At 51.0% G+C, this 23716-nt stretch overlaps 8 protein-coding genes across 9 annotated transcripts; 5 read left to right on the forward strand and 3 right to left on the reverse strand.

Annotated features, from left to right (window-relative positions):
• Positions 1 to 2169: 2169 nt before the first annotated feature.
• On the forward strand, positions 2170 to 3366 carry PV06_07281 (uncharacterized protein; the record flags this gene model as incomplete). The annotated part of the gene is made up of 1 exon (XM_016408493.1): positions 2170 to 3366. One exon carries the CDS (start codon positions 2170 to 2172, stop codon positions 3364 to 3366), a length of 1197 nt encoding a protein of 398 aa, XP_016261973.1.
• A 20-nt stretch (positions 3367 to 3386) lies between these two features.
• Positions 3387 to 4460, forward strand: PV06_07282 (uncharacterized protein; the record flags this gene model as incomplete). The annotated part of the gene is made up of 3 exons (XM_016408494.1): positions 3387 to 3742; positions 3814 to 4115; positions 4177 to 4460. 3 exons carry the CDS (start codon positions 3387 to 3389, stop codon positions 4458 to 4460), a joined length of 942 nt encoding a protein of 313 aa, XP_016261974.1.
• A 3302-nt stretch (positions 4461 to 7762) lies between these two features.
• On the forward strand, positions 7763 to 10035 carry PV06_07283 (uncharacterized protein). Its single transcript, XM_016408495.1, has one exon. The coding sequence runs from the start codon at positions 7868 to 7870 to the stop codon at positions 9638 to 9640; it is 1773 nt and encodes a 590-aa protein (XP_016261975.1). The 5' UTR covers positions 7763 to 7867; the 3' UTR covers positions 9641 to 10035.
• Positions 9988 to 11867, reverse strand: PV06_07284 (uncharacterized protein). Its single transcript, XM_016408496.1, has one exon. The coding sequence runs from the start codon at positions 11412 to 11414 to the stop codon at positions 10500 to 10502; it is 915 nt and encodes a 304-aa protein (XP_016261976.1). The 5' UTR covers positions 11415 to 11867; the 3' UTR covers positions 9988 to 10499.
• Positions 11868 to 12074: 207 nt separating this feature from the next.
• On the reverse strand, positions 12075 to 14275 carry PV06_07285 (uncharacterized protein). Its single transcript, XM_016408497.1, has one exon. It carries the CDS (start codon positions 13784 to 13786, stop codon positions 12278 to 12280), a length of 1509 nt encoding a protein of 502 aa, XP_016261977.1. The 5' UTR covers positions 13787 to 14275; the 3' UTR covers positions 12075 to 12277.
• Positions 14276 to 14464: 189 nt separating this feature from the next.
• PV06_07286 (uncharacterized protein) lies at positions 14465 to 15992 on the forward strand. The gene is made up of 3 exons (XM_016408498.1): positions 14465 to 14883; positions 14967 to 15419; positions 15493 to 15992. The coding sequence occupies exons 1-3, from the start codon at positions 14733 to 14735 to the stop codon at positions 15963 to 15965; spliced, it is 1077 nt and encodes a 358-aa protein (XP_016261978.1). The 5' UTR covers positions 14465 to 14732; the 3' UTR covers positions 15966 to 15992.
• A 2199-nt stretch (positions 15993 to 18191) lies between these two features.
• PV06_07287 (uncharacterized protein) lies at positions 18192 to 20907 on the forward strand (the record flags this gene model as incomplete). The annotated part of the gene is made up of 4 exons (XM_016408499.1): positions 18192 to 18364; positions 18430 to 19011; positions 19099 to 19684; positions 19780 to 20907. The coding sequence occupies 4 exons, from the start codon at positions 18192 to 18194 to the stop codon at positions 20905 to 20907; spliced, it is 2469 nt and encodes an 822-aa protein (XP_016261979.1).
• Positions 20908 to 21171: 264 nt separating this feature from the next.
• Positions 21172 to 23692, reverse strand: PV06_07288. Of its 2 annotated transcripts, XM_016408500.1 has the most exons (4): positions 23321 to 23692; positions 21915 to 22878; positions 21739 to 21849; positions 21172 to 21664 (listed from the first exon to the last, which is right to left on the reverse strand). In XM_016408500.1, exons 1-4 carry the CDS (start codon positions 23455 to 23457, stop codon positions 21407 to 21409), a joined length of 1470 nt encoding a protein of 489 aa, XP_016261980.1. In that variant the 5' UTR covers positions 23458 to 23692; the 3' UTR covers positions 21172 to 21406. The 2 variants fall into 2 exon arrangements, with proteins under 2 accessions (XP_016261980.1, XP_016261981.1); XM_016408501.1 differs by lacking the exon at positions 23321 to 23692 and having other exon boundaries at positions 21915 to 22909.
• Between the last annotated feature and the right edge of the window lie 24 nt (positions 23693 to 23716).

The following is a 23716-nucleotide window of genomic DNA, read 5'->3' on the forward strand; positions in this document are numbered from 1 at the left end:
CACCTGTGTATTCCTCTCCATTGATGCTGAGAGGCTTGGAATATCTAATACGGGTATCAGAGCTGAAATGGCAAAATAGTACTGATACTTACGTTGGCGCAGCAGATGTTGCTCGTGCAGCCTGACGAAGTTCGACATCAACTGACTGCTGCTCACCGTCCTGGAAGCTGTTCAGAAAGGTAGGAGACATCGCAGTCTCTCCAACTCGGTGTACGTAAAGCATGCTGCGACCAAGTCAATATTCCATTGCTTTCTGAGAAGAGCACACTGACGTTCTGCACATCGCCGGCTCCTCCTGAAGAAAGGGGCCGTCATAGGTAGAAGCTAAAAACGAGGCAAGATCACGTTTCCCGCTCTCCCACTCCCATCGTTTGTATGCTACGATACATTCCTTGATACTCATCCTCAGTCGGCTTAGCATTATGGCGATCATGCTAGGTGGCTTAGAGTTAGTCTTCCTGCCCATGCGGCTGTCTTTATCCCGAAAACTCACCCTCCGGTATCTATACCAACAACATAATCGAAGTAATGGCAGACGTTGAGAGGATTTAGGATATCTGAAGGGTCATTTGCAGCTTCCAAGTCCTTCAACATGTCCATCAGCGTCTCTAGAACGATCAACGAAGACAGCCCGCCGACGCCTCCGCCATCTACCAAATAATGTGAGTGAAGATCTAGTCTCAAACAAAAGTAAGAACGAACCTATCGTCAGCATATATTTTGGTGCCCAGGGTTTCACTTCATGAGAAGCTGACAAAGCGCTCTGATGTTCGTGGAGTACGTTCGAGGTATCTTTCGCAATAGAATCATCTGATACCTTGCTTTGAATCCCTTTCGCCTTCTTTAAATGGCTCTGCCTAAATGCGCTTTCTGTCGCGATGATGTGCTCAATCAAGGCTCTTTTCGGGCCGTCGTGCAATCTCAAAGCCTGTTCTGTCCCGATAACGTCGCTGAGGTCGACGAGATCTAAGACCAGATCCATGACACGGTTACAGGCATCACGCAGTGGTGCAAGCAGTTCATCGTCAATTCTATAAGAGTGTTACCATTGTAAGATGAAAGCTTTTCACAAGTCGACGATAGAAGGGACGATTCCACATACTCGGAGACCGAGGCAAGATTCGCTAACAAGTCTTGTATCATTCCAAACTCGTCCTGGAATTTCTGCAAAATTTCACGTACTCTTTCCGAGGGCAGGCAGTGCTCAAAACTCAAGATCTTCTCGAAAGTGAGTTTTTGGTCTGATTCGGCGTTCATATCGTGCCACCAAATTTGCAACCTGAAATATGCATCTTTAAGTTTCATTGGGATGCCATCCAGACAGGATGCAACCTGCGGCGGAAAGTGCGTCTGTGCTTGAGCGATGTTGTCTAAGGAGCGAAGAAACAATTTGTTGAGGGCAACAGTCGGCTCGAGGTCATTGATGTTGTCTTCCACAACAACTTCTTGCCCCTGTTGCCGGCCCGATATCGATGCCGACATGGCTTCAAGATCGATGCTGCAAGTCGTTGTTCCTTGAACCGGGACTTTCTAGTGAGGAGAAAAGTCCGAGTACCAGGAATCACAGGAAATTTCAGCTTAAGTAAGCCGCTCGTGGACGGTCAGGCTGAAAGCGTTGCCAGGAGACCCAGTACCAATAGAATCCTGAGAGCAATGTGGTTGATGCAATCTGATAAGCGGGGTGCTTTATACGTATATAGCAATCCGACCACTGCCATGATTCATTTCTTGTTACCTTGTATGGAGAAGTGACATGCAGTGGACAAAGAAAACAATGAAGGACGGTCAAGCCGAGTGTTGGTACACTGGGGATAGGAAGTGACAACAAAGAAAAGCAATGAAAGAGTGTCAGCCTAGTGTTAGCAGACTCACAATCTTTTCTTGTGATTGGCTTACAGGTGTGACTGCAATGTTAACCTGCATCAACATGCATGTACTAGATCAAGGTGGCTGAGACAATGGAAGGCAGCCTCTTCAGCTGCACCATTCTTCCGGAGTTTTGGAACTTGCTGCTTCCCAGATCCCTTTCTCAACCTTACAAGAGTGGTAGGAGATCATTGTGGACAAGAAGCGGAGGCTTCCACCATGATACGAACGGGCCATTTGTGTATACATATCTGAGGATCTCTTCTCCGATATCCATCTTCTGGGTGAGCGCCATCAGTAACCATGATCCCGGAACCGTTTTCGATTACTACTGGCGTTCTTGGTATTATTGGATTTCTCAACCTTGCCCGAGCAGGCGCACAAGCCCTATACAAAGATGTCCAGGCATACCAAGATGCTCCGAAAGATGTGTTGAAATTTTCGAAAGATGCCAACTTGGTTGAGTATCGGATCGACCTTTGGAAGCGTGCTTGGCTCATTAGGCCTGATTCGCACCAGGATTGGCCTGTGGAACTTTGGGGTGAACGTGGCTGGGAGTCCATCTGCCACCTGATCGATACACTCGAGTCTCTCTCCCGGTCTATCGACGATATGTTCGAGCCATATCTCCAGGAGTTTGTGGCCGACCAGCCTATGGCCAGTACTTCAGGTGGCAACCACGCGAGCGCTCCCTCCATAGCTGCCGATGCCCTGAGGAGGAGGGCAATGGATAAGGGCAACAAAGATCGCCTGGCAGCCAGAATATTCTGGCTCCAGAAGATTTCATACGCTCTAGCGAACAGAGAAAACCTCAAGACACATTTCGACCAATACAAAGGATTGATCGATAGCCTTCGCAGCATGAGCAAGGAGGCATACTTTGAGTGTCACAACGTTGCCCGGTGCATTACAAACCGGGAGAGGAGGGAGATGACGATCAAAAGTATGCTTGTTGCCCAGGCTCTCAAAACAAGAGACGCCTCATGGGCGCTGCATCACTCCTGCAAAAGTGCCGGAAAAGGTGTAGTGGAGTTGGAACTCAGCCTCCTACGATGGAAATTGAATGAGAACACGGGGCGACCCTTCCACTCCGGCATTCCAGAACGACTGTGTTACTATGTGACACTGACACCAGACGCTCCCGACTCTCCCGCAGAACCACCAGGTGGTGCACCTGAGCGCAAGCTCGAGCTGCTGTTTGAAAGGCGCAATAGTTCGCCAATGCAATGCATCGCATCATTCGCGGAAGTTTGCGCGGCGCTTAGCGACAATCAAACCGCGTATCTGCGCTGTCCATGTGTTTCCGAAACCCAACCGAATCAAAGGCTCATATTCAAGTGCTGCACATCAGACGATCCGTTCGCCTCTAACGAGCGCCGACAATCGAGCCTAAAAGACCTTATAACCAGCTCGGCAACAAGAGCTCAGCTTTCGGAGATGTCGTTACGGGACAGGGTTGAAGCAGCTTACGTATCGCAGAATGCAGTTTCCTACTGCTAGTGACTTGCTGGCTGTCGGCAATGGAAAGTGCCCACATCACTCGGTCGAGCTCAACATCTGGTGGAGCCGAACCTCGCTATCGCGTACTTGTCGGACCGTGTTTAGGAGATAATGACGGTCTCTTCAATCTCCAAACCCAACGCCTTGGACAGCTTCTGCGAGAATTGGCCTTGGGCTCAGATTTCACCTCATCGTACGATAACGAACGAGATTTCATCCTTCTAGTCAGGGAAGTCGGCGAACAATACCAGAAGGCAATAGATTTCTGTTGTAAGAGACCTCCTCCGGGCTCTGCCCTCAGCCTCAGGACACGCAAGGAGTATGACAACTATTACACCGGAATACTAGCAGACTTCTTTGAACATGTCGTGTTGCCGTAAGTATCGCATCAGACGCAATGTCATCGTTCGCAAAAGTAGATGTCTTAGGAGCTAATTCTACATCAAGCCTCGCTCGACTGCACCAGTCCAATGTATCATCGGTGCCTTGGAATCCTGAACAAGATGACGCATTGACTTTCCTTCCTACAACATTCACGGATCGTCCCCCTCGGCCATTGGGAGGTCAGGTTCCTGAGCTATCCTCGTCTGATCCAGTACCCAATACTTTCTTGGGCTCTCTGACGACAACACTCAGAGCAATGAGCACCAAGAGAGCCTCGAGACTCGGTGGCATGGGAAAATCCGACGTCATCGTCTACTATGTGTCGACGAAGAAGTTCGCGAAACTGCCGCGAGCGGATGTCCCAGGTAGTCTATATACATATATCGTCCCCACAGAAGTGTGATGTGGTAGACTGACAACGTGCAGATCACGCCCATGAACTCATGTTGTCCGGGAAAAGCATGAAATATCGTGTCAATGTACGCCCAGTCGATGCTGCCGAGGCCCAGCCCTTGGTAACGGTTGACTTTGGACGGTTCGGTTTGCGGACGATGCTCAAGCGACGTTCTGGAAAAATCGATCGCCTATTTATAGTGGATGACTTATTCCAGGACAAGGCAATCTGGGATATTGCGGAAGAACTGGAGGCTGGGCTTCTTAAACACGATGCTGAAACCGAGTCCGAGCAGTTTGAGAATGGGAACCACTGATGGAAAAAGTGGCGAGGGGGGTCTTCAGTTCGAATCTTTCGTTCCACGTGGTAGTAACATGGATGGTAAATGCCTTTAGCCAACGGTCATACCTCACATCCTCCAGGGATCCTTTTCCATTCCAATCTAGTCATGACCGTCACGAGCAAAGTAAAGTCGCTTCGAAGACAAAACGCAGCGATCTTTCTGTAACTTTTCCCTCCTTGGGAATGCTAAACGATACCCCACTTGTTTCTGATGAGTGTATAGTTATAGTTGTTTCTAAAAGCGAAGCTCAATTACAGACTGGTGTATGGCGGCTTCGCACAGGACTATCTCCAAAGTGTGGGCCTCATGCGGACCAGCATCGTTTGGTCCACGTCCAGGCGCAGACGGCATTGCACCCAAGATGACGAGTTTTAACGTTGGGAGGCCGATATAGACCATGCTTCTTCTCGAGTGGTAAGACGTTGTTCGGCCAGACGTTCATCATTGTACCAATACGTTCTACGACCTCCCCTGAAGGATTTCCTGAGCCAGTCTGCAGGCCGGAGGGGGAGTGATGGGTTACATTGTAGAGTCGGAAAGCCAAGGAGTAAATATCTGGTACCGACCTCGATGGCTTTTTCCTCCTTTTCCTTGTTTCTTTTGAGCACACCGTGTTTTGCTGTAAACCAGGGACCCGCAACAAAGGAGCGATATGCAACCTTGAAAGCTCAGCCCAAATCAAAAGTCCCTCACGAGGCAATCAATGTTTGTTGCAACCCCCTTTATCTCTTAAGTCGCTGCCTCCCACTTTCGTGCCAACCCAGCAAACATGATTGATCAGGGAGAAACCTCGTATTCTCTCTCTCTCTCTCTCAAAAGTCAGCTGCCTCGTATTTGTCCCGTCACGTCAAAAGGCCAAGGCGTATTTGCAGCATTACAAGTTTGGCTGGTTCATGCGAGGTCCTTTTGAAAGGGAGTGTCGGTCAGATGTTCATGTGTCGGTTGGGTTTTCAATACCCACCCGTGGAGTGAGTCTGGACTCTGGACCAGGGTTGAAGAGAAGCTCTTCGGTGAGATTGGTTTGGTTCAGAATATGATAGATTATGTGATGGATTGCATATATGTGGGCTTTTTAGTGGTCTTTTCTTTCCCATGGTCTGCTCTATAGTTTGGTATGATGATGCTTCGAGGGCTCCAAAAAGACATGGAATACCCTTGAAGCCACTCTCTCCACCTACTTCCATTCCCAAGCAGCTTCCTGATTGCTGCCTGCGGCTGTGTTTGTGTATGTCTGTCTCCTCGACGCCCCGATTCTATGCCACTGACGTGATGTGTTGGCCACGCGTGATGATAAAAGGGCAGACAAAGGAACAAGTCGTAGGTCGAAGACTGCGGCCTGTCCCTCGGGTCAGTAACTCTATCCTATCTATACCATAACCATCGGGGACCATGAGGGCCAAACTCTATGCCGCCATCTATAATCCTAGGATGGGAAACTATAAGCATTTTGCCTTGTACCTAAAGAACGGGGAAGAAGATACAATCTACGAAGCTATCGGAGACTGGCCCAATTTTGAGCACAATATCATTGTCAATTCGAGTCCTCTGAAAACGACTCGGTTCCTCGCCATGATGTTAGTCGGTGAAATCAACCAGACCGAGGTGCCTACGGTCAAGAGAATTCTCGAACAAGCCAGGGTGGACAACGAGACCGTGCACTGGAATTGTCAGGACTTTGTGGTCGAAAATGCTGATGAGATTGTCAACGACTGCCTCACAACGGATGACGACGATTGGACGGGCAAAAACAAGGGAAGAGATCAGCTCATGCAGCATTACGGGCCGATGTAATAAGACGTCCATATGTTTTCATTGTTTTGCTTTCAGACGACATGAAAGTCCCAGAGTCGATCAAGGACGAAAACGAGAGGGTATGTCTCTGGGGACATGCAGGGCGGGAGGTACGCAGCCCAGTCATCTTCTGCTTCCGTGGGCGTCAGCATGTCGGTCGCCTTGTTACATTCGTACCATTCTGGATACACCCCACTCCTTTCCCAATCAATTATTCCAGACAGCCGATAGTTTCCATCGTCAGTAAGCTGGACCAAGATGTTGCAAGGCTTCAGATCTCCGTGGGTCATGCAAACTTTCGAATCCGTAGGCCAGATGCCTCGCAATATGTCGAGATAGACTCGACCTCCGTAGTGTGGGTTTGAGAAGATGAAGTCGACGAATTCGGGGACCGTGTGCACGGGATGGGGGCACATACGAGAATGTCTCCTGGTGTCCTTGCAAGGTTCCCCGCCAAAGCCACCCAGGGGCATGTTGTCGACTGGCAGTGCTCGTAAGCGGTCGAAGAATCGTTCCAGGTCGCTTCGGATCAACGCCTTTTGAGTATGATCAAGCTGCTTCCAAATGGTATCCAACGTCACCCCGGGCATGTAGGTCATGAAAATATAAGTGAATCTAGAGTCGGAGATGACGCCCAAGCCCTTTGGACAGGGTAAGTCGGGGGCATGCTTCTCAAAATAGTGCAGCGCAGTGAATTCAGTGAGATCTGTGGTCTGGCGGATGACCTTGACGGCAATATCGTCGTTACATCTGATGACAACGAAGTTCTCGTTAAATTGAGACCGCCAAATAACTTCACCTTCCTTGAGGACCCTCTGTAGCTCCCGATGGACTTCACCGTGTTCGAGCGTCTCCAGGCCAAGCAGTGTCTTCAACGCCGCAGAGAACTCGAACGGTATGTGTAATTCGGGAGGAGGCGAGGGCAGGCTATCGAGTTTGGGACCTTGCTCTTCTGCAACATCACCGGCAGAAGTAGGAGCCTGGTCTTTATCGCCAGGAGTCTCGTGGGTGAGGCTGGGATGGGTCTCCTTTCTCAAGGCAAGCCGCTCAGAGTAGGTCTTGGGAATCAGCGTGGTCAGATCGACAGTCGGATCATTTAGCATGGCATTTTCGAGTTTCCTGAGAACACGTCGGTTGAGTTGTTCGGCTTCAGAAACTTCGTCGTCTGGATCGAGTCGTGGCCGTTTCGCTGGTGGCATCATATCTAAATACTATTTTCGTAATTGCTGTGCGTCTCCAAGAGGTTCAGTGTGGCCGCAGGCATGATCAGGTAAGGTAAGTAAAAGAAGTAAAGGGGGGCAAAGCCATCTCATCCCTACAGTGATTGTAACACATTGACGAGGCTGTCAGTGGTCCGCCGTACATACTGTAAATGGCATCAGGCTGGAACTAGCCGGATAAGGGTTAGAGCATATTCTTTATCTTGGCGTGATTATCAATTCTAAAAAGCCGAAGCGGCGTCTGTCTCTACAACCCCCACGTCCCTTCGAAACTCGTATCAAGCGAGGTTTTTCCCTGACACTGCCGTCAATGACAGGTCCATAACGGCAATTGTTACACTTTACCCGCCAATCTGTGATAGCTTCATCATGGGTAGAACATCACCTCAGGGCCTTATGGCCTCTGACTTCCACCACCAGACTTTTGTCAACCCGCTCGACGTTTTCCCGACAAAATCCCGGCTAGCCGGTCGACAGAACTACAGGTCACCGCTCAGAAATGGTCAGGTTGTCTCTTCTAGAACTCCTGCCCGTTATGCCGCCGAGTCTCACAAGTTCGCGTGCTGCGGCGAGGAAGAGGTTCCTTTGTTTCGACCGTCCAGCGCCATGAATTATGTGACCCACGACACTCCGACAGACGACTTTTTCGGCAATCCAGAGTCTTCGAGCAGTCGCAACGTGTCGCTGCACAACTCTCCGAGTCCCATGGACTGCGAGGACTGTGTTGACGATTGCGACGACTGTTTGGAAGAGCATCAACTGTATAACCACCAGACCGACGACGAATACGTCGACGATTGCCAGGGGTGCAATGACGTTCAGATCGACCACAAGAACAATGGGCGAGTCTGCAACGACGACACCTGTGATGAATGCGACTTCTCTTGCTTCGACTGTATCGACTGGAATGAATTCGAGCAGGACAAGTCGTTGGGTCTTTCATTCTCTGTCCCACTGCTTGGTGACAACAGTCTCCTGGGGTCAGGGTCGGTGCCTCCTCAGTTTGACGAGAACGACCTGCTCAATTTCCAGTCGCCCGACTTCTCCAACATGCAAACCGAGCCCTTGGCACCGCCACTCGACGTGCCGATGCACCATCAGTGTTTCGGAAACACGGTGCCTTACTGGGACAGCATCGCCCAAGCTCAACTCTGCAACGGCGCACCGGGTATGCCTCAGCAATTCCCTCTTCCGCCTTTTGGAATGGAATTCGGTTGCCACCCAGCGACAGCCCACCAACAATTGGCTCTGCCAGATTTTCAGCCCACCGCAGCATTTCCACCCTCACCAGTCACCAAGCAGGAGCCACAAACAACTCCCCCCTCGCAGCAACCCACTGGAACAACACCACTGTCCAAGACATCAGATCTCCTAGCCGCCGTCTCGGCCCCGCCCACTTCCCGTGCATGCCAGTGGCTCATGCCGTGCGGTACCGTATGCGGCGCATCGTTCGCCTCTGCCACCGACCTCAAAAAGCACCTCAAGGCGGTCCACCTGGTCAAAGGAGTTACAAAGTGTGCCTGGCAGTCATGCGACTCGGCTACATTCACCTCGGAAGCCGCACTGACTGGACATATTTCCAAGAAACATCTCGCTCCGATGCTTGCCGCTGCTACCGCTTCGTCTTCCTCGTTGAATTCCGATCAGCACCCTTCCACGACATCCTCATCTTCCTCCTCCGCGAACATTTCCGCGTCTACTACATCCACCGGGCCCCACACTACTGCCGCTGCCTCCACCAACGAAGGTGGTCCCTTCAAATGTACGTTCCCCGGCTGCACCAAGAGCTTCATGTACAAACAGGTCCGTGACGACCACGTCGCGTCCTGCCACCAAGGCAACAAGATGTACTGTCACATCTGCGGTCAATACTTGAACGGCGAAGGGAGCAACTTCAAACGGCACATGGCCACGCATCGACCAAAACATCAACACATGCTGTGTAAGTTTCACGGCTTGGGTTGCAAGAGGAGATTTCCCCGACTGGACAACCTGCGGAGGCACGAGGCGTGTTGTAAGTTTGGCAAGGGCAAGAAGGGACTTTTGGCCGGCAGTGGTGGTGCAGGTGTCGGCGACGGCGTGGATGTGGATGAGGTCAAGCATCACCATCACCATCATCATGTTCACAGTGCCAAAGCTTGACGGTGAAGTAGTCAAAGTCGGACAGAGTAGAAGCATGAGCATGAGGATGGACATGGACATGGCAGCAGCGAGGGCATGCAATTGTCGATTGTACGGGATACTTGACCAGGTAGTATTTGTACGTACATTCGTCGTCTGGCTCCATCGACGCCAGATTGATCGTCATGAAAAACAGAAGTTGTACGGAAGTCCCCATGCGCCCTTGTTCAAAACACACCTGGAAGAGGGATGCCCTGACATTAATGGCCGAGTCTGGACTTTTTTTTTCTTAGTTCACCGGATACGCCGACGACGCAGCTCAACATGTTTGAACCAAAATCTTTCTAAATTGTCCTAGGTCATCCTTCCCAAAGTATATAGTCCTAGTTACCTGTTACCAGTAACACTAGATAGACAGTAACGATGTCGCAAAAAAGGGATTTCTTCCAAACTTCGGTATTATTGTGCCATGTATAAGTATAGCTAGTTTCCATGAATGCGCCATCACCGACGCCAATCGATCACCAATTACATTAAGTACATTTCATTCTCTCTCTCTCTCGTTCCATGCCATTGCAACATTCATTTCATTTCATTTCAGTGTCACCAAGCTCACAATAAATGCAAACGCCAATAACTCCAACTTCATGATTAAAGGGTATCATTCGTGTTTATGATGCATGAGCGTAACCAACGCCAAATCATAAAAGTGGGGGTATCTGAATATCAAAACCGCGTCGTAGGTAATTTTAAGAACGTGATGGCCATGCTGCCGACTCGACGGCGGGGTCACCTGTTCCCTGGTCCTTGTGATTGACGTCCGGGGTCCATTGGAGAAGAGAAGGCGTAAGCAGTGTGTTGGGTGTGACAGTTTCGTTGATCAGTTGCAGGGTGATGACAAGGTGTCGACACTACTATTGGCACCGAAACTGATCAGGCTGCTTCCCTGTGGACGTCTTCCAAACCTCTCCTTCTTTCGTTGTCTTCTCTTGGTCGCCAATTGAGGGCTCCAGACCCCGGCGAACAAATCTTCACACTCATCTTCGTCCTGCGAATCAAACTCCAAATCGTCACTGCTTTGTCGTTGAACACTCGGCTTTTCAACAAGCCTCTTGAGGTCACGAGGGGGGAGAGGCAGGATCTCGTCGTACGCCTGATTGGTCGGCGGTGATTCCTCCTCTTGTTCCCAAGACACGCCGATACGGATGCGCTTGGTTTCGAGGATGAACTTGCCGACTTTGTATTTCTGACTCTCCTCGCTCGCCTCGACGTACTTCCAGCCCAAGATGCTCCGGCAAATGGCGCAGTTGATGTCACTGACGACGTGCTGGCCCGTGACCAAGTTCCGAGGGATCGCCTTGCTCTGATACGTATTCGGGAGAGCCGACGCGGTGGTGTGGATGTGGCTCGTCGTGCCTTGTACCAAGAACGCCCGCCCATGTCGGCCCGTGAAACCCTTGCTGATGATCTGCGACGTGAGGCAGAGGTCCGTCGAGCATTTTGCACACTGGATGTGTGAAGTGTGACCGTTCAGAAACTTGTCGTCTGGTGGGATGATGACCGACGAGGCAGACGCCGCAGGGATCGGTGTGGGGGTCGGGTATCTGGGGAACGGGTTCGAGGAAGTCGAAGAGAGGATGGTAGTGACGGTCGACACCGCAGACTCGACCGAGACGTCGCTGTCGGTGCTCGCTTGACGAGACTTGCGTCGCCGAAAGGGAACCGAGGGGAAGAGATAAGTCGGAAAGGCTGGGAAAAGGGCGGATGTGTCGGCGGTCCTGCGGAGGAATGACATTGTGGAATAGATACTCCGCCAAAATGGGGGTCCCGAGTGGTTTGCTGTGGACTGTGTGTGTGTGTGTGTGTGTAGAGTACGTCAGAGGGGCAGACAGTCAACAGCAGGGTGAAGAGAGCAGTTGCTCTTGCATATCGTTAACGTGAAACCAGCAGCGTTGGAAGTAATCAAGGGTCATGTATATCAGGTAGAATAAGTAGTGGTCCCAAGTACTCCGTACGGAGTAAACAACCCCCTCGGATTTGTTTGTTAGTCAAGCGAAAAAAGAGACACACAGTGGACCAGCCAACACAGAGAAGATAGAGAAGATAAACGGACTACGGATGAGTCCATGCATAAGAGAGGTGGGATTGTCATGCGAGTGGTTGGGAATGAAGGGGACATTTGGGAGCAAAACGGATATCAGGAAGCGGAAAGTGAGAGAGTCATTGATTGATTGATTGATTGATTGATTCCCCCTCATCCTCGTGATCATCAATGATGCGCGGTCTGGTCGATCATGTCTGACTGACGCGGTTATTATAAATTTCTGTCTGGTTTATGACCATTTCGAGTAATCTTCCCTTGTCAGACAGAATTACTTTCCGCCGGCATTACTCGGCTTCTGAAGCCTTGCCTTAAGCGAGGACGGATACATCTATTTGCATTGGACAGTCCTAGTAAAGAGTGGCACTCATAAGTGGAGTGAAAGCCATCATAGTAATCATTAAAATCTGGTCATATCATATTCTCTTGGTCATTTTCCAACTGAGTCTGAGGTGAATTCATAAGTATCTTTATGCATCGCTGAACTTTTCCAAACAGAAAACCGTCTCCCATTCGTGGCCACGAAATGTAATGCTGTACTGTTAAACCTCTCAAGTCTAGTATGCACAGAGACCACCCCCAGCGTCTTCCATACTCCAAGCTCCAGCGAGGCCAACGATCTGAGGCTCATCAGCGTCGAGGTCAGCAGCTGTCAGTCTGCTCTCAAATGCTATTTCCGCATCTGCTGCAGTACGCCGGCCACCAGTGAGCAGTTTTCTGGCCCAATCATCAATTGCTGGTTCACCAGTTTCGTCCCGAGCCTGTTTCAAAAAGGGAATGAGTGCGGTCCCTCCTGTGCCGCGCATCTTCTTCTTTCTCTGGGGCTGGTCGGCTGTGTGAGGCTGATCGTAGCGGACTGACGCAATTCCTTTCGCCATTGGAACGTGATCAGAACTGCTTTCTCGTCGCGTCCTGCTGAGACTTCGAGACTCTCTGCTTTTCACAATAATGTATCTGGACACCATCTGAATGTGTTTGTCACGTAGAGTTCTGAGCATGGCCAAACATGCGTCATACGCAATGCACAACTCTGTACGAGATCTGTTGTTCTCAACGTAATCTCGAATGTTGGCTACTCCTTCCACAGCTTGGAGGAACCTTCTGTGAGGGCCAGGCATGTATTGCCTCATCTCATGAATAAAGTTATGTCGAGGCCGTGGTGCTGCTCCTTGCTCGAGTTCCGACTCTGACGTCGTTTCGTCCTTTTTGGAACCTGTCGGCCTATGCTCGACACCCAGAACAATGTCGAAGAATTGTATCATACTGCTCTGGGCATTGGAGCCACCGCCGTACTGACGCCAAGTTGCTCGGCGGCTGCCGTCATCATAGAAAACACCTTGAGGTAAGCCTGCATCTTTCATATTCTTGCTACCCGCGAGGAAGGGTCTGATGCGATGATAAAAGACGTGCGGATCGCAATTCTCATACATCCTGACCAACAGAGTGCCCAGCTCGTCTAATGTCTGAGCAAAGGATTGTAGACTCTTTGTAACAGTGGCGCAATCATCGTCTCTTGCGGCTTGAATGGCCTTTAACATGATTGGTATGGACGGTCCGCCTTTTGCTTCCATGGCCACACTGACCAAATAGAACCATTGCTCATCTAGCGAGCCCGTAAATGTGGTTAGTGTGGAGAGGTTGTCGAGGTCGAGGGCTTCGGAAAGAAAGATGGGTTTAAAATTCCACAAGCACACGCTAGCGTATGTAGCGACTGGAGGCAACTCGAGGTGGTCTGACACCTGGAGAAGCGGGTATGTTATGGAAGGTGGAAGTCGTTCTGATGGTTTATCGCCGCCCCAGATGTAGCCATGCGCCATGAATGTGAGGATACTGTATGCTCTGCGCCACTCGGCTTCGGTCTCAAGATGGACCGCAGGTATGATGGGTAGTCTGTCAATGACAGTCCGGAGTCTTTTGGATAGGAGAAGGGACTGGAAGTTGTTCATGATCCGCTCCCAACGGTCGTAGACAGGATGTGAGAGGCATTGTGTGGGATTCTCGGCAGGGAGGAAGCCTCGGTCGGGGGAAACCCCGTAGTCTGTAGGTCGAGGAACTGGGGGAAGCATTCTGAAAGCGCCGGTGTTAACAGATACAAATTCTCGGGTGCCTCGAAAGCTGTGGCGCGCAGCGAATACGAAAGGCGCTGCAAGGTCGAAAGAAAAAATAAAAGTATCACACAGCCATGGTAGCTACGACTGTCACAGCAGATATAACTCTCCAGTTGATATTGGTCAGCAGCAATGGTCCATGATGAACAAAAGGTCACGAGGAGGGTGAGAACGAGGGCCAACGGATGGTGTGAGGAAGAGAAAAAGAAACCCACTGGCATGGGGAGGAGGTCGGGAACGGATCGGAGGAAGACAATTTGCACCAGCGCGAAAGGCTTAGGCTGTCTCGGCACCGGTTCGCGAAGACTCGACCAACCTCTCAAAGAAAATAGGAGTATATGATGGCATTGATGATGTTTGTACTGCTTCATCAGCAACAACTTGATAATGTCATATCTCGATAACTAGAGGCGTAAAAAGATGTTTGATATGCAGGGTATCATCGGCCTGTCCGGGGGTCGTCGGATATTAGGATGCGAGACCGCATGGCGAAGTCTTTGTCTGCCCCTCACGTGGAGTCTGGAACAATTTATTTCCGAACCGTCGGAGGACCGAGTGCTTACTTAATGCTCCGTATGAACAGCCACCCATAACGTCAACATACACAATGTGCACATAGGATATCCCAGGTATTCAGTACGAGTGTCGCCAAACACAACCTATTCGGGGATGAAAGAGATCAAGCACGAGTATCAGAAGAATTCATGATGGGTCCGAGTCCCAAGAGCCGCTATATCTCGTTCTGTAGATCCTACATTGCGGAGATTGCCGAATTTCCCTGTCGATATCTGACGAAATAATGAAACCAGATCGACAACGTGCAAGTCTGATCTGTTTCTATCCAATTTTGATCCTGTGAAATATACGAAAGTGTAAGGCTATCAATCCAGTTTTCCTAATCAACATGACTCTTCCAACAGAGAATCATCAATGGGTGTCATCACAAAATGGTCTGGAGCATCTGTGTAGGACAACACAACCTGTCCCGACGCCTGGCAAAAATGAAGTGCTCGTCGAGATCCAAACTGTCTCTCTTAACTATCGTGACACAGAAGGTAAGTGCTGTTTCTTGGTTCAATTTGCACGTCAAACAAAATTGGCGATCGGAGCTGAGACATATTTGTTGGTTGGACGATAGTGGCCATGGGTCTTTACAATCACCACAAATCTGTTGGTGCAACTTCCTTACTTGTTCCCTGCTCCGATATGTGCGGTATAGTAGTCGCCATCGGCGAAGGCACTCAATCCAGCCCGTGGTCCGTTGGGGACCGAGTCCTCTCAACATTCAACCAGACGCATCTCACAGGACAGATTACTGCGAAAGAGATGGCTTTCGGACTTGGGTTACCTCTAGAGGGAGTTCTACAGACACATCGCGTATTCCCGATTACAGGCCTAGTAAAAGCCCCTGCCTACCTAAATGACGAAGAAGCCTCTACATTACCCATTGCTGGGGTTACGGCATGGATGTCCATCAACGGCATGAGGCCATTGGGTCATCCTGGTGGCAAAGATGAGACGGTCCTACTTCAAGGAACTGGCGGGGTCTCGATCAGTGGCCTACAGATTGCACACGCCGCTGGTGCAGAAAGTAAGTCTCCTCAATCAATGCCTAATCTCCTCCGTGTATGCAGCGTACGACTGACTGATTTCCGAAACTCAAGCTATCATAACATCTTCCTCGGACGCAAAACTGGAACGGGCCAAGTCGCTCGGTGCAACTCATATCATCAATTATAAGACAGATCCCGAATGGCAGGATACAGTCATGCGACTCACCAATGACCACGGCGTAGCCATCATTCTCGAAGCTGGAGGTGCTCAGACATTACGCAAGTCGTTCAACTGCATAGCGTTCGGCGGTCTCATCAATGCCATTGGCTACCTATCCGGCAAGGAGGACGATCCAGGTGATCGCTTGAATGCCAACGTCCTAGCATTGAGGCGGAACGTTACCTTGAAGGGCATTCTGAACGGACCCAGGGATCGGTTCGAGGAGATGCTACAATTCTATGACCAACACAAGATTAAACCGGTCGTCGACCGAGTGTTTCCGTTTGACCAAGCGAAAGAAGCTTTCAAGTATCTTTACAGTGGCGGTCATTTCGGCAAAGTAGTCATCAGGGTCAAACAATGAACACCTATAGAATTAATTGAAATTTACAAGGTTCTGTCTGTCTCTTCTATCTGAAGACGTGTCCACGAACTTACGGCCTGATCAACGCAATTTGACCCACGGCCGCATTCTTCGCGGCCATGTCAAAGGCCTCTTCCCAACGTTCGAGTGGGAATTCGCCCATGACCGTCACCAGGCCACGCGACTCACTCAGATCCAAAAGCCCAATTTCTACCATCTTGACGAGCGACCGCACGTCGTCCGGGCTGTACATCCACTTGCCGTGTAACTTGATGTCCTTCCTCATCAGGAGCCGAAGGGGGATGGGCACGTCTTCGAGAAATCCACCCATGTAAGAGACACGCCCCGCATGGCGCAGCGACAGGATGGCACTCTTGAAATACGTGGCACCTTGAGCCTCGCGGGGGGAGATGTCAAAGTAGGCGTCGGCAGGTCCACCAAACTTTTGCAAAGCGGCCACCTCTTCCTCCTGGTTCCCCGTGATCTTGACCGTCTTCACCCGGGTACTGCTCAACCCTGCCAGCTTGGCGAGGACGTCGGTGTTTCGACCCATCGCTATCACCCTGGCACCCATGGCCAACGCGACGAGCACCGCAGCTCCACCGAACCCTCCTGTGGCGGGCGCGACGATCACAGTCTCTCCGGGCTCGACGCGGATGTCCCTCAGCCCGCCGTACGGGACGAGGAGTGCGGCGATGTAGGATATTCTCGCGATGTCGTACCCGAGGCCGACGCCGTCCGAGGGACTTCCGCAGAGCAGAGCCTCGTTGAGCGGGAAACAATTTTCCAGCGGCGCTCTCGCGTATTCGGCGTAGGTCGAATCGCGCCAGGCGTCACGCATGAGCTTCCGGCTTGGTTCGCTCGAGCCGTCGGCGATACCGGAAAGGATGATGGCACCCGGGTCGTCGCGTCCACGGATGGTACAGTCAAAAAAGACCAGTTGGCCCGGCTTGAGCGAGACGGCGTCCTCGCCCACGGCCGCGACCCGGCCAATGGCACTCGTACCGGCGACCAAAGGGGTGGGGTAGGAATACTTGCGGGCGCCGTTGTATATGTTCTTCATGTACCCAATCACGTTGGCCACGAGGACCTTGACGACGGCGCTCCCCGGCGTGGGCTGCGGTGTCGGGAGTGTCTCGACTTGTAATGGCTGAGCGTAGACCCGTTGGACGAGAGCCCGGTGAGTCTCGGGGAGTTCACCTGTTGCCATGACGATGTTTTGAACCTCGGACTATACGGAGGGGATTGTCTTGCACGGGGGAAGAAAACGACAAGGAACAGACAAACGGTCTCTGAGATGTCCAACGTCCACAAAAGCTTTCTTTCCAAGTTTTGACTCACCTCGAGATGCCAGGAGGGAGCCTCCTCCTTTATATACACCCCCTTGCTGAAGAAGCGCACATATACATGCATGTCTGTGGCCGGAGATAAAAATCATCAATCTACCGCGTGGTGATCCTGACTGGACTGTCTGGCCCTGAACAGTGTGGTGAAGTTATGGGGAAGATAATGCCAAAGTCTTTACGGAGTAATCACAGCCCAATGTTCGGGATCGTGTCGGTTTTAAGCATTTGTTCCACCAGTCGCGAATCTCCAGCGCTTTTGGTCTTCGCTTAAGGCCTCCTCGGTGTCGTTGATGGCGGATAGTTGGATGCAGCCGAATCCCGGGCGCCACCGGTCGGTCCTTTTGGGCATTGACCGGGGGAGAAGCAAATGTAGCGGGTTATAGTGACCTATGGAAGAACCTCCCAGGTCTCGCTTACCTGCAATTGATTTAATCGTCAGTCCGAAGTAGTCGTCAAAATGTGGTATTTGTCCCCCGTTTGGAATATCCATATGGAGAGACTCCTTTGGTTCTGTAGAGTGCAGGATGCCGCGTGGCCATCATCCACTGGTCATCCACTGGCACAAAGGACCTTTATATTTACCTGATAGACAGTAAATATATCGAAGCGTCAATTCTGGCCCCCGTGTGCCAATAAAATAAACCCTGGGTGATAAATCCCTGGGCAATTGACTGATCCGCGTGTGTCCGTTGCGGGGTTCTGGGGGACCAAGATCTTTCGTATCTCAAATTTATCAATGGCTACAAGGACAATAAATTCCTTACACATATCTAACGTATTTCGACTGCCATTTTCAAACTCCATCATCAATATTTGATCAATCACTTGCCCTCTATACTCCGTATGTGAGCGAAAATTCTACAAACGAGCTACGCGCAGAATGGCCGACGTGCCCAAGAGTGATAAACTGCAGCCCAATGCTGGACAGTCGTGCCGAGAATGTCGACGTCGCAAGGGAAAATGCGATGGGAAGATGCCAGTGTGTTCCGTCTGTCAGCGATACAATCGACACTGTCTCTACGACAAACACAGTCGATCGTCCTTGACGAGAAAGTAAGGGCCGACGAATTTGCGGTATCTCTATGTACCGGCGTTGCTAATTAAAACAATTCACACAGACACCTCACCGAGGTGGAAGAACGATTGGAAAAGGCTGAAGCCCTGCTCAGAACTTTCTTCACCGAAGCCGAGCTATCTCAAATGCTCATTCATGGAGTCTCACAACAGGGATCCGAACCATCTCCCCAAAGGCCAATCACTCAACAACCCAGACTCTCGAGCGATACTGCCTTCCCAGGAGGACCGAGTTTTCCCACGACCAGTCCAGACCCCGATCAAAAATTCGACTTCCATCTCTTCGACTCTTCCCGAAGTCCAGCTAGCGAGAGTGGTGCCGCCTTTGAAAATCTCCCAGGTGCCGACGACGACTTTGAGTGGGATGAGCGCGATCCGTCCTGGAACTTGGGGGAGTTGGCAGGTGGTGGTGGCGGAGGAGGTGGAGGAGGTGGTGGTGGTTTTGGCGCGTCGACCTCGGAGAACGACCCAGACTCGGACGTGCCCAAGATCACCGACGGCATGGCTACGCTCACGACGGACGATTCACACACTGGCTTCTATGGATCGGTGTCGGGAGCCGCGCTTCTCCGCCTCATCTGGATGGGCAATGCCGGCGGCGGCGGCGGCGGTGAAGGATCATCGTCGTCAACATCAGACGACAAGAGCGAATTCCACAAACAACGGAGACACACCATGGAGCAATTGATGAAGGACACTCCCGAGGACAACAGCCTTCCGTCCACATGGCTCCAGACGCAACCACTCATCACCCGCCAAGTGGTCGACGGCATGGTCGACGCCTACTTTGCCTACTACCACCCGACCTTTCCAATCCTCCACCAACCCTCCTTTCGCCAACAGTACTCCAAAATGAGTGGGCGTCCTGGGCCGAACACTTTTCACATTTTGGTCAATCTGGTCGCCACCCTCGGCGCCTTTGTGTCCAGGAGCGGCACCGATGACACCCACGCCACGCTCTTCAACGCCGTCAAGGCGAACCTGACCATTGTGTCTTTGGAAACTGGAAGTCTCAGTCTCGTCCAAGCATTCGCCATGGCCGCCAACTATCTCCAAAAGAGGAACCGACCCAACAGCGGATACAACTACGGAGGTATCGCTCTGCGCTTGGCCACCTCCCTGGGCCTCCACAAGGAATTCCACGGCTGGCAGGCGACACCTTTCAAGAAGGAAGTCAGGCGAAGGGTATGGTGGTCCTTGTGTGTCCTTGACGTCGGTGCCACAGTCACGTACGGCCGTCCTTTGAATTGGCCACAAGTTGGTGTCGAGACTGCTTTTCCACTAAATATTCATGAACAGGTTCGTCTTTCTTCCTTTGTTACGAACCTAGTTGTCTTCCCCCTTCAAGAAGGATTCTTTCAACTGACATTATTTCTTCCTGTTGTTTTTTGTAGGACCTTGAACCAACATCTACATCCTTCCCACCCGAAGTCAATGAAACGACTCTCTACACCTACATCACCACCCAATCACAATACCACCTCCGCACGATCCGGATATACAATCGATTGATTTCGAACCCTCTCCCTTCGGCAGCTGAACTCGTGTCCCTGGACGACGAACTCGTCGGGGGTTGGCTCGCCGGTCTGCCAGAGTTCTACAATGACAGAGACTTGCCCTTGTCCAGCGAATATCTGTTGGGTCACGAAATCGGTCGATGGCGTTACCGCCTTTTGCGGATCATAATGTACCGGCCGTTCCTGATACGATGGACCCAGGACGGTCTGGCGTCGGACGCATCAAAATCTTCCTCCTCGCCTGCGACCAGTACGACACCTTCCGCCGAAAGAATCGCCACGAGTCGATGTTTCAAGGCCGCCGAGGAGTGCATTTCTTGCATCTTTCGATTCTGGTCGATAGGAACCCATACCAGATTGGCGGCCTGGTACGTACTGTACTTCTTACTCCAAGCCGCCTTGATCCCGATCCACTGTCTCCGACGGATTCCCGGACACCCCGACGCACCGTCATGGAGAAAACAGGTTCTCACCGCCTTGAACGTCATCAATGCAATGACAAACCTAAACTCCAGCGCCAACAAGTGCAGGGACATCATTTATAGATTATGCGGCGATAGTTTGACGACACCTACGCGTCAACAATCCGTGTCACAACCACACCAACCTCATCAGCCGCATCAACAGCAACCACATCCTCGACAAGACAGTTGGTCAAGCTATATCAATGATCCCAACTTTGGCGCCGCTGCCGCTGCCGCACACGCACAAGGCTTTTCATTTTTGGGTGGTGACGGAGACTCGAGTGACACTGGCTTCAACAACAACAATAATAACAATCATCCTTGGTTGACCGAGATCGACACAGCCATCGACGGTTACGACGTTTACATTAACCGTTTGAGTAATGCGGCCATGGCCGGGATGGGAGGAGGTGGCAGTGGCAACGTCAATCACCAGCAGCAACACACTGAGCATGACATCGGCGGCGCCATGTTCAGTACTGACGGCACCGAAATCGGGACCGGTGTACAAGATTGGGATTGGAATTTGATGTTGACGTAACTCGAGTTTTCTTACTCGAGTGGCGGTTTCAAGCAGAAAAAAAAAAAAAAAAAAAAGGCGCCGAGTCGAAACTGCCACAAGCCAACGTTGTATTGTATTGTATTGTATTTGCATCGTCGTGTGGCAAAGATGGATTCATCTTCGTGTACCTACCTTACCTACGCCGACACTTCTGTATGATAAAAATCCAAAACATTCTCTGCCCGTATACTCAAGGTAATTTCATGAACCCAGACTTTGCAAGCTCGGCTTTGTATATTTAACCAGAAGTGAAATAAGTTTTTATTCGTTTTTGAGAGTACCAAGTTCTCGACCCTTTCAAATGCAGTAAGGAGTCCTATCTGTCTACTCGTACCAACCGACCTGCCCCCATATCCATGTTCGTTGTTGAAGTGTCCCGAATGTAACCATGCTGATACTCATACAATCACAACGACGCCAGTGCAGGCAGTGACACCCCCGATCATCATCGTCATCAAACCAATCCCTCCGTCTCTCTCTAGTCGAGTTCTTGCACAAGCGAGCCATTACTCGGCGGAAGAGGTGGTCCAAAATATTTACCAACATTCTTACCCAACCAAACTTCTGGAACACCAAGCTTGATGCCATCCTTCGTACTGATCCATCTCGTGTAAAGCGGATGGGCCCTCGTCACGTAATCGTCCTCTTCATATGGCGATCCGATTGCGGCCGCTGCAGCTGCAAGGGTTTCTGGTTTCGGAGCGGCACCTCGAGTTTTGGACACTTGAGGTTTGAGCTAGGAACAGTCAATTAGCAAACTCCCTTCCGAGCCATCACACCTTGGTTGGGTTTTTGGGGCCCATCTCTTACCAAACGATTCAAGGCAGCTGTCTTTTCTTCTTGCACCTTTCGCTTTGTCAATTCCTTGCGCTTTCTGGCATGCTCGTCTTTCTTCATCGCCTTTTCCTCATCGGTGAAGAACTAAAATGCCGTTAGCCGCGTAACCTCACTGCGCTACTAACTAGCTGCTCGAGAGGAAAACTCACCTTTCGCTGCTGAGGTGCCATGTCCAAAGCCATCAGTGTGTTCTGATCTTCCGGTCTGCCTCTTTGCCTCTTGGTCATCCTACTCAGATCTGGAGTAGCACTACCAGACGCAGGCATGTCGTCACTATCGTCGAGACTGTCACTGTCGTCTTCTTCGTCATCCTCGTCGAGCTCTTCCTCATCCTCAGCCTGAAGAGTCGTCTCTCCTACTTCAATCTCATCTTCCTCGCCTTCCGCATCTTCGTCGTCGGCATTGGCGGGAGTTTCGTTGTCTTCGTCGGACAGGTCAGAAGAGCCTTCCTCGACTTCTTCGTCACCTGGGTCATCCTCCATTTCCTGGTCTTCGACCGACTTGACGGGACCGACATTGGCTGGGGTGACGACCAATTTGGGCTTGCTTTGTTTACCGTCGACTTTCTTGGCTGGTGGCTTCAAGGTGATCTTGGGTGCTTTGGGTGGGGCTGTTTTCTTTGACGGTGGAGGAGCAGGAGCATCTTCCATTTCGACATCTTCGTCTTCGTCGGTGGTGCCTTCCGCCTCTGCGCCGAGTGCATCAAAATCATTCATTGCTTCTTCCTCCTCAACTTCTTCTTCCTCATCCTCTTCCTCTTCTTCCTCCTCGTCTTCCTCTGCGTCATCGTCGTCTTCTTCACTATCACCAAAGTCGGCATACTTTGGCTTTTGGGCGCCACGAACACCGGTTCTGGCAGCGAGTGTCGATCTACGGCTCGATCGGGGTCCATCCAAGACCTGGCCCCCACCGAGTGTGTCTTTCAGTGTCTCGACTTCATTGGCGCGCATGACCTCGCGGAGTTTGCTGGGCGGTGCTTTCACGGTCAACTTGAGACTATGTCGTCGGTCTTCTTGGGAGCCGAATCCTCGTTGAATGGATGCTGATGAGATCGAGGTTGAGTTTCCAGATCGGCGCGGCCTGGAGGACGTCTGGCTAGAAGCCCCTGAGGATCTAGCATCGAGGTCAGCTTTTCTTCTTCGAGCCTCTGCAGTGTAGTAAAGCGTGATGAATGTCATTTTAGCAACAAGCAACAATGAGGATGTTATGGTCTAATTCGTGAGTCTTGTCGGGGAGGAATAAAGAGGAGAAATGATCATTTCAGAAGAGAAGTTCTTTCTTTCACAGGTCGTCACCGTGACCGTGAAGTGAGGTTCATTCGCGATGTCCCGAAATCGAAGGCGGTGACTGTCGGTGCTGCAGGTATGAGATGACACGGTTTTTCCGTTGCCATTTTCAATCCACTGGCGACTGCACAATGATATGAATTTCATCACCGTCGGACTCGGTTGTTTCGAATTATCATCACCTTTCTTCTCTGGACCTCTGACACAGTGCTTTACAGACCTCCGCCAACGATACGCGAACAAGGGAAGAAAATACTGGGCCAACTCACTCATATCTGCCTGCTCTACGCATCGAGTCTGCTTTTCTAGGGTCGTAATCTTCACCACTCCCTGTTTCTGAATCGTCGGAAAAGTCTTCAGTTACATCGCTGACTTGACGTCGCACGCGTCGGCTGCGATCTGTCATTTTCTGTTGGATCGGCTGCTATCGGGGCCTTGCTTCGTTTTGGGCTCGGCGCCCGATGTTCTTGCGAAGCTTCGTGGCGGTTGATCCTTGGTTGAGGTCCTTTGCGGTTTTGTTGTATTTCGAGTTTCTGTGTCCGTGATTCCCAACTCACGAGAAATCAAGCGCGATCAACTGATCTCTAGCAATCTTGATAAGATAATATAGGTATCTGAAACGCAATATCTTTTATTACAACACGATCCTGTCGTTGATAAAGCAA

The sequence above is a fragment of the Exophiala oligosperma genome, assembly GCF_000835515.1.
Source record: "Exophiala oligosperma strain CBS 72588 unplaced genomic scaffold supercont1.6, whole genome shotgun sequence".
NCBI classification, from domain to species: Eukaryota; Fungi; Ascomycota; class Eurotiomycetes; order Chaetothyriales; family Herpotrichiellaceae; genus Exophiala; species Exophiala oligosperma.

Excerpts from the sequence above, each read along its gene's own strand:
- PV06_07283 (XM_016408495.1), top strand. The coding sequence starts at position 7,868 with ATGGGTAGAACATCACCTCAGGGCCTTATGGCCTCTGACTTCCACCAC.
- PV06_07284 (XM_016408496.1), bottom strand. The coding sequence starts at position 11,414 with ATGTCATTCCTCCGCAGGACCGCCGACACATCCGCCCTTTTCCCAGCC.
- PV06_07285 (XM_016408497.1), bottom strand. The coding sequence starts at position 13,786 with ATGCTTCCCCCAGTTCCTCGACCTACAGACTACGGGGTTTCCCCCGAC.
- PV06_07286 (XM_016408498.1), top strand. The coding sequence starts at position 14,733 with ATGACTCTTCCAACAGAGAATCATCAATGGGTGTCATCACAAAATGGT. Across the intron at positions 14,884-14,966 it reads TAACTATCGTGACACAGAAG|TGGCCATGGGTCTTTACAAT; the intron begins GTAAGTGCTGTT and ends GTTGGACGATAG. Across the intron at positions 15,420-15,492 it reads ACACGCCGCTGGTGCAGAAA|CTATCATAACATCTTCCTCG; the intron begins GTAAGTCTCCTC and ends CCGAAACTCAAG.
- PV06_07288 (XM_016408500.1), bottom strand. The coding sequence starts at position 23,457 with ATGACAGATCGCAGCCGACGCGTGCGACGTCAAGTCAGCGATGTAACT. Across the intron at positions 22,879-23,320 it reads CGTAGAGCAGGCAGATATGA|ATCCTCAGGGGCTTCTAGCC; the intron begins GTGAGTTGGCCC and ends CCTCGATGCTAG. Across the intron at positions 21,665-21,738 it reads CAGCTGCCTTGAATCGTTTG|CTCAAACCTCAAGTGTCCAA; the intron begins GTAAGAGATGGG and ends GACTGTTCCTAG.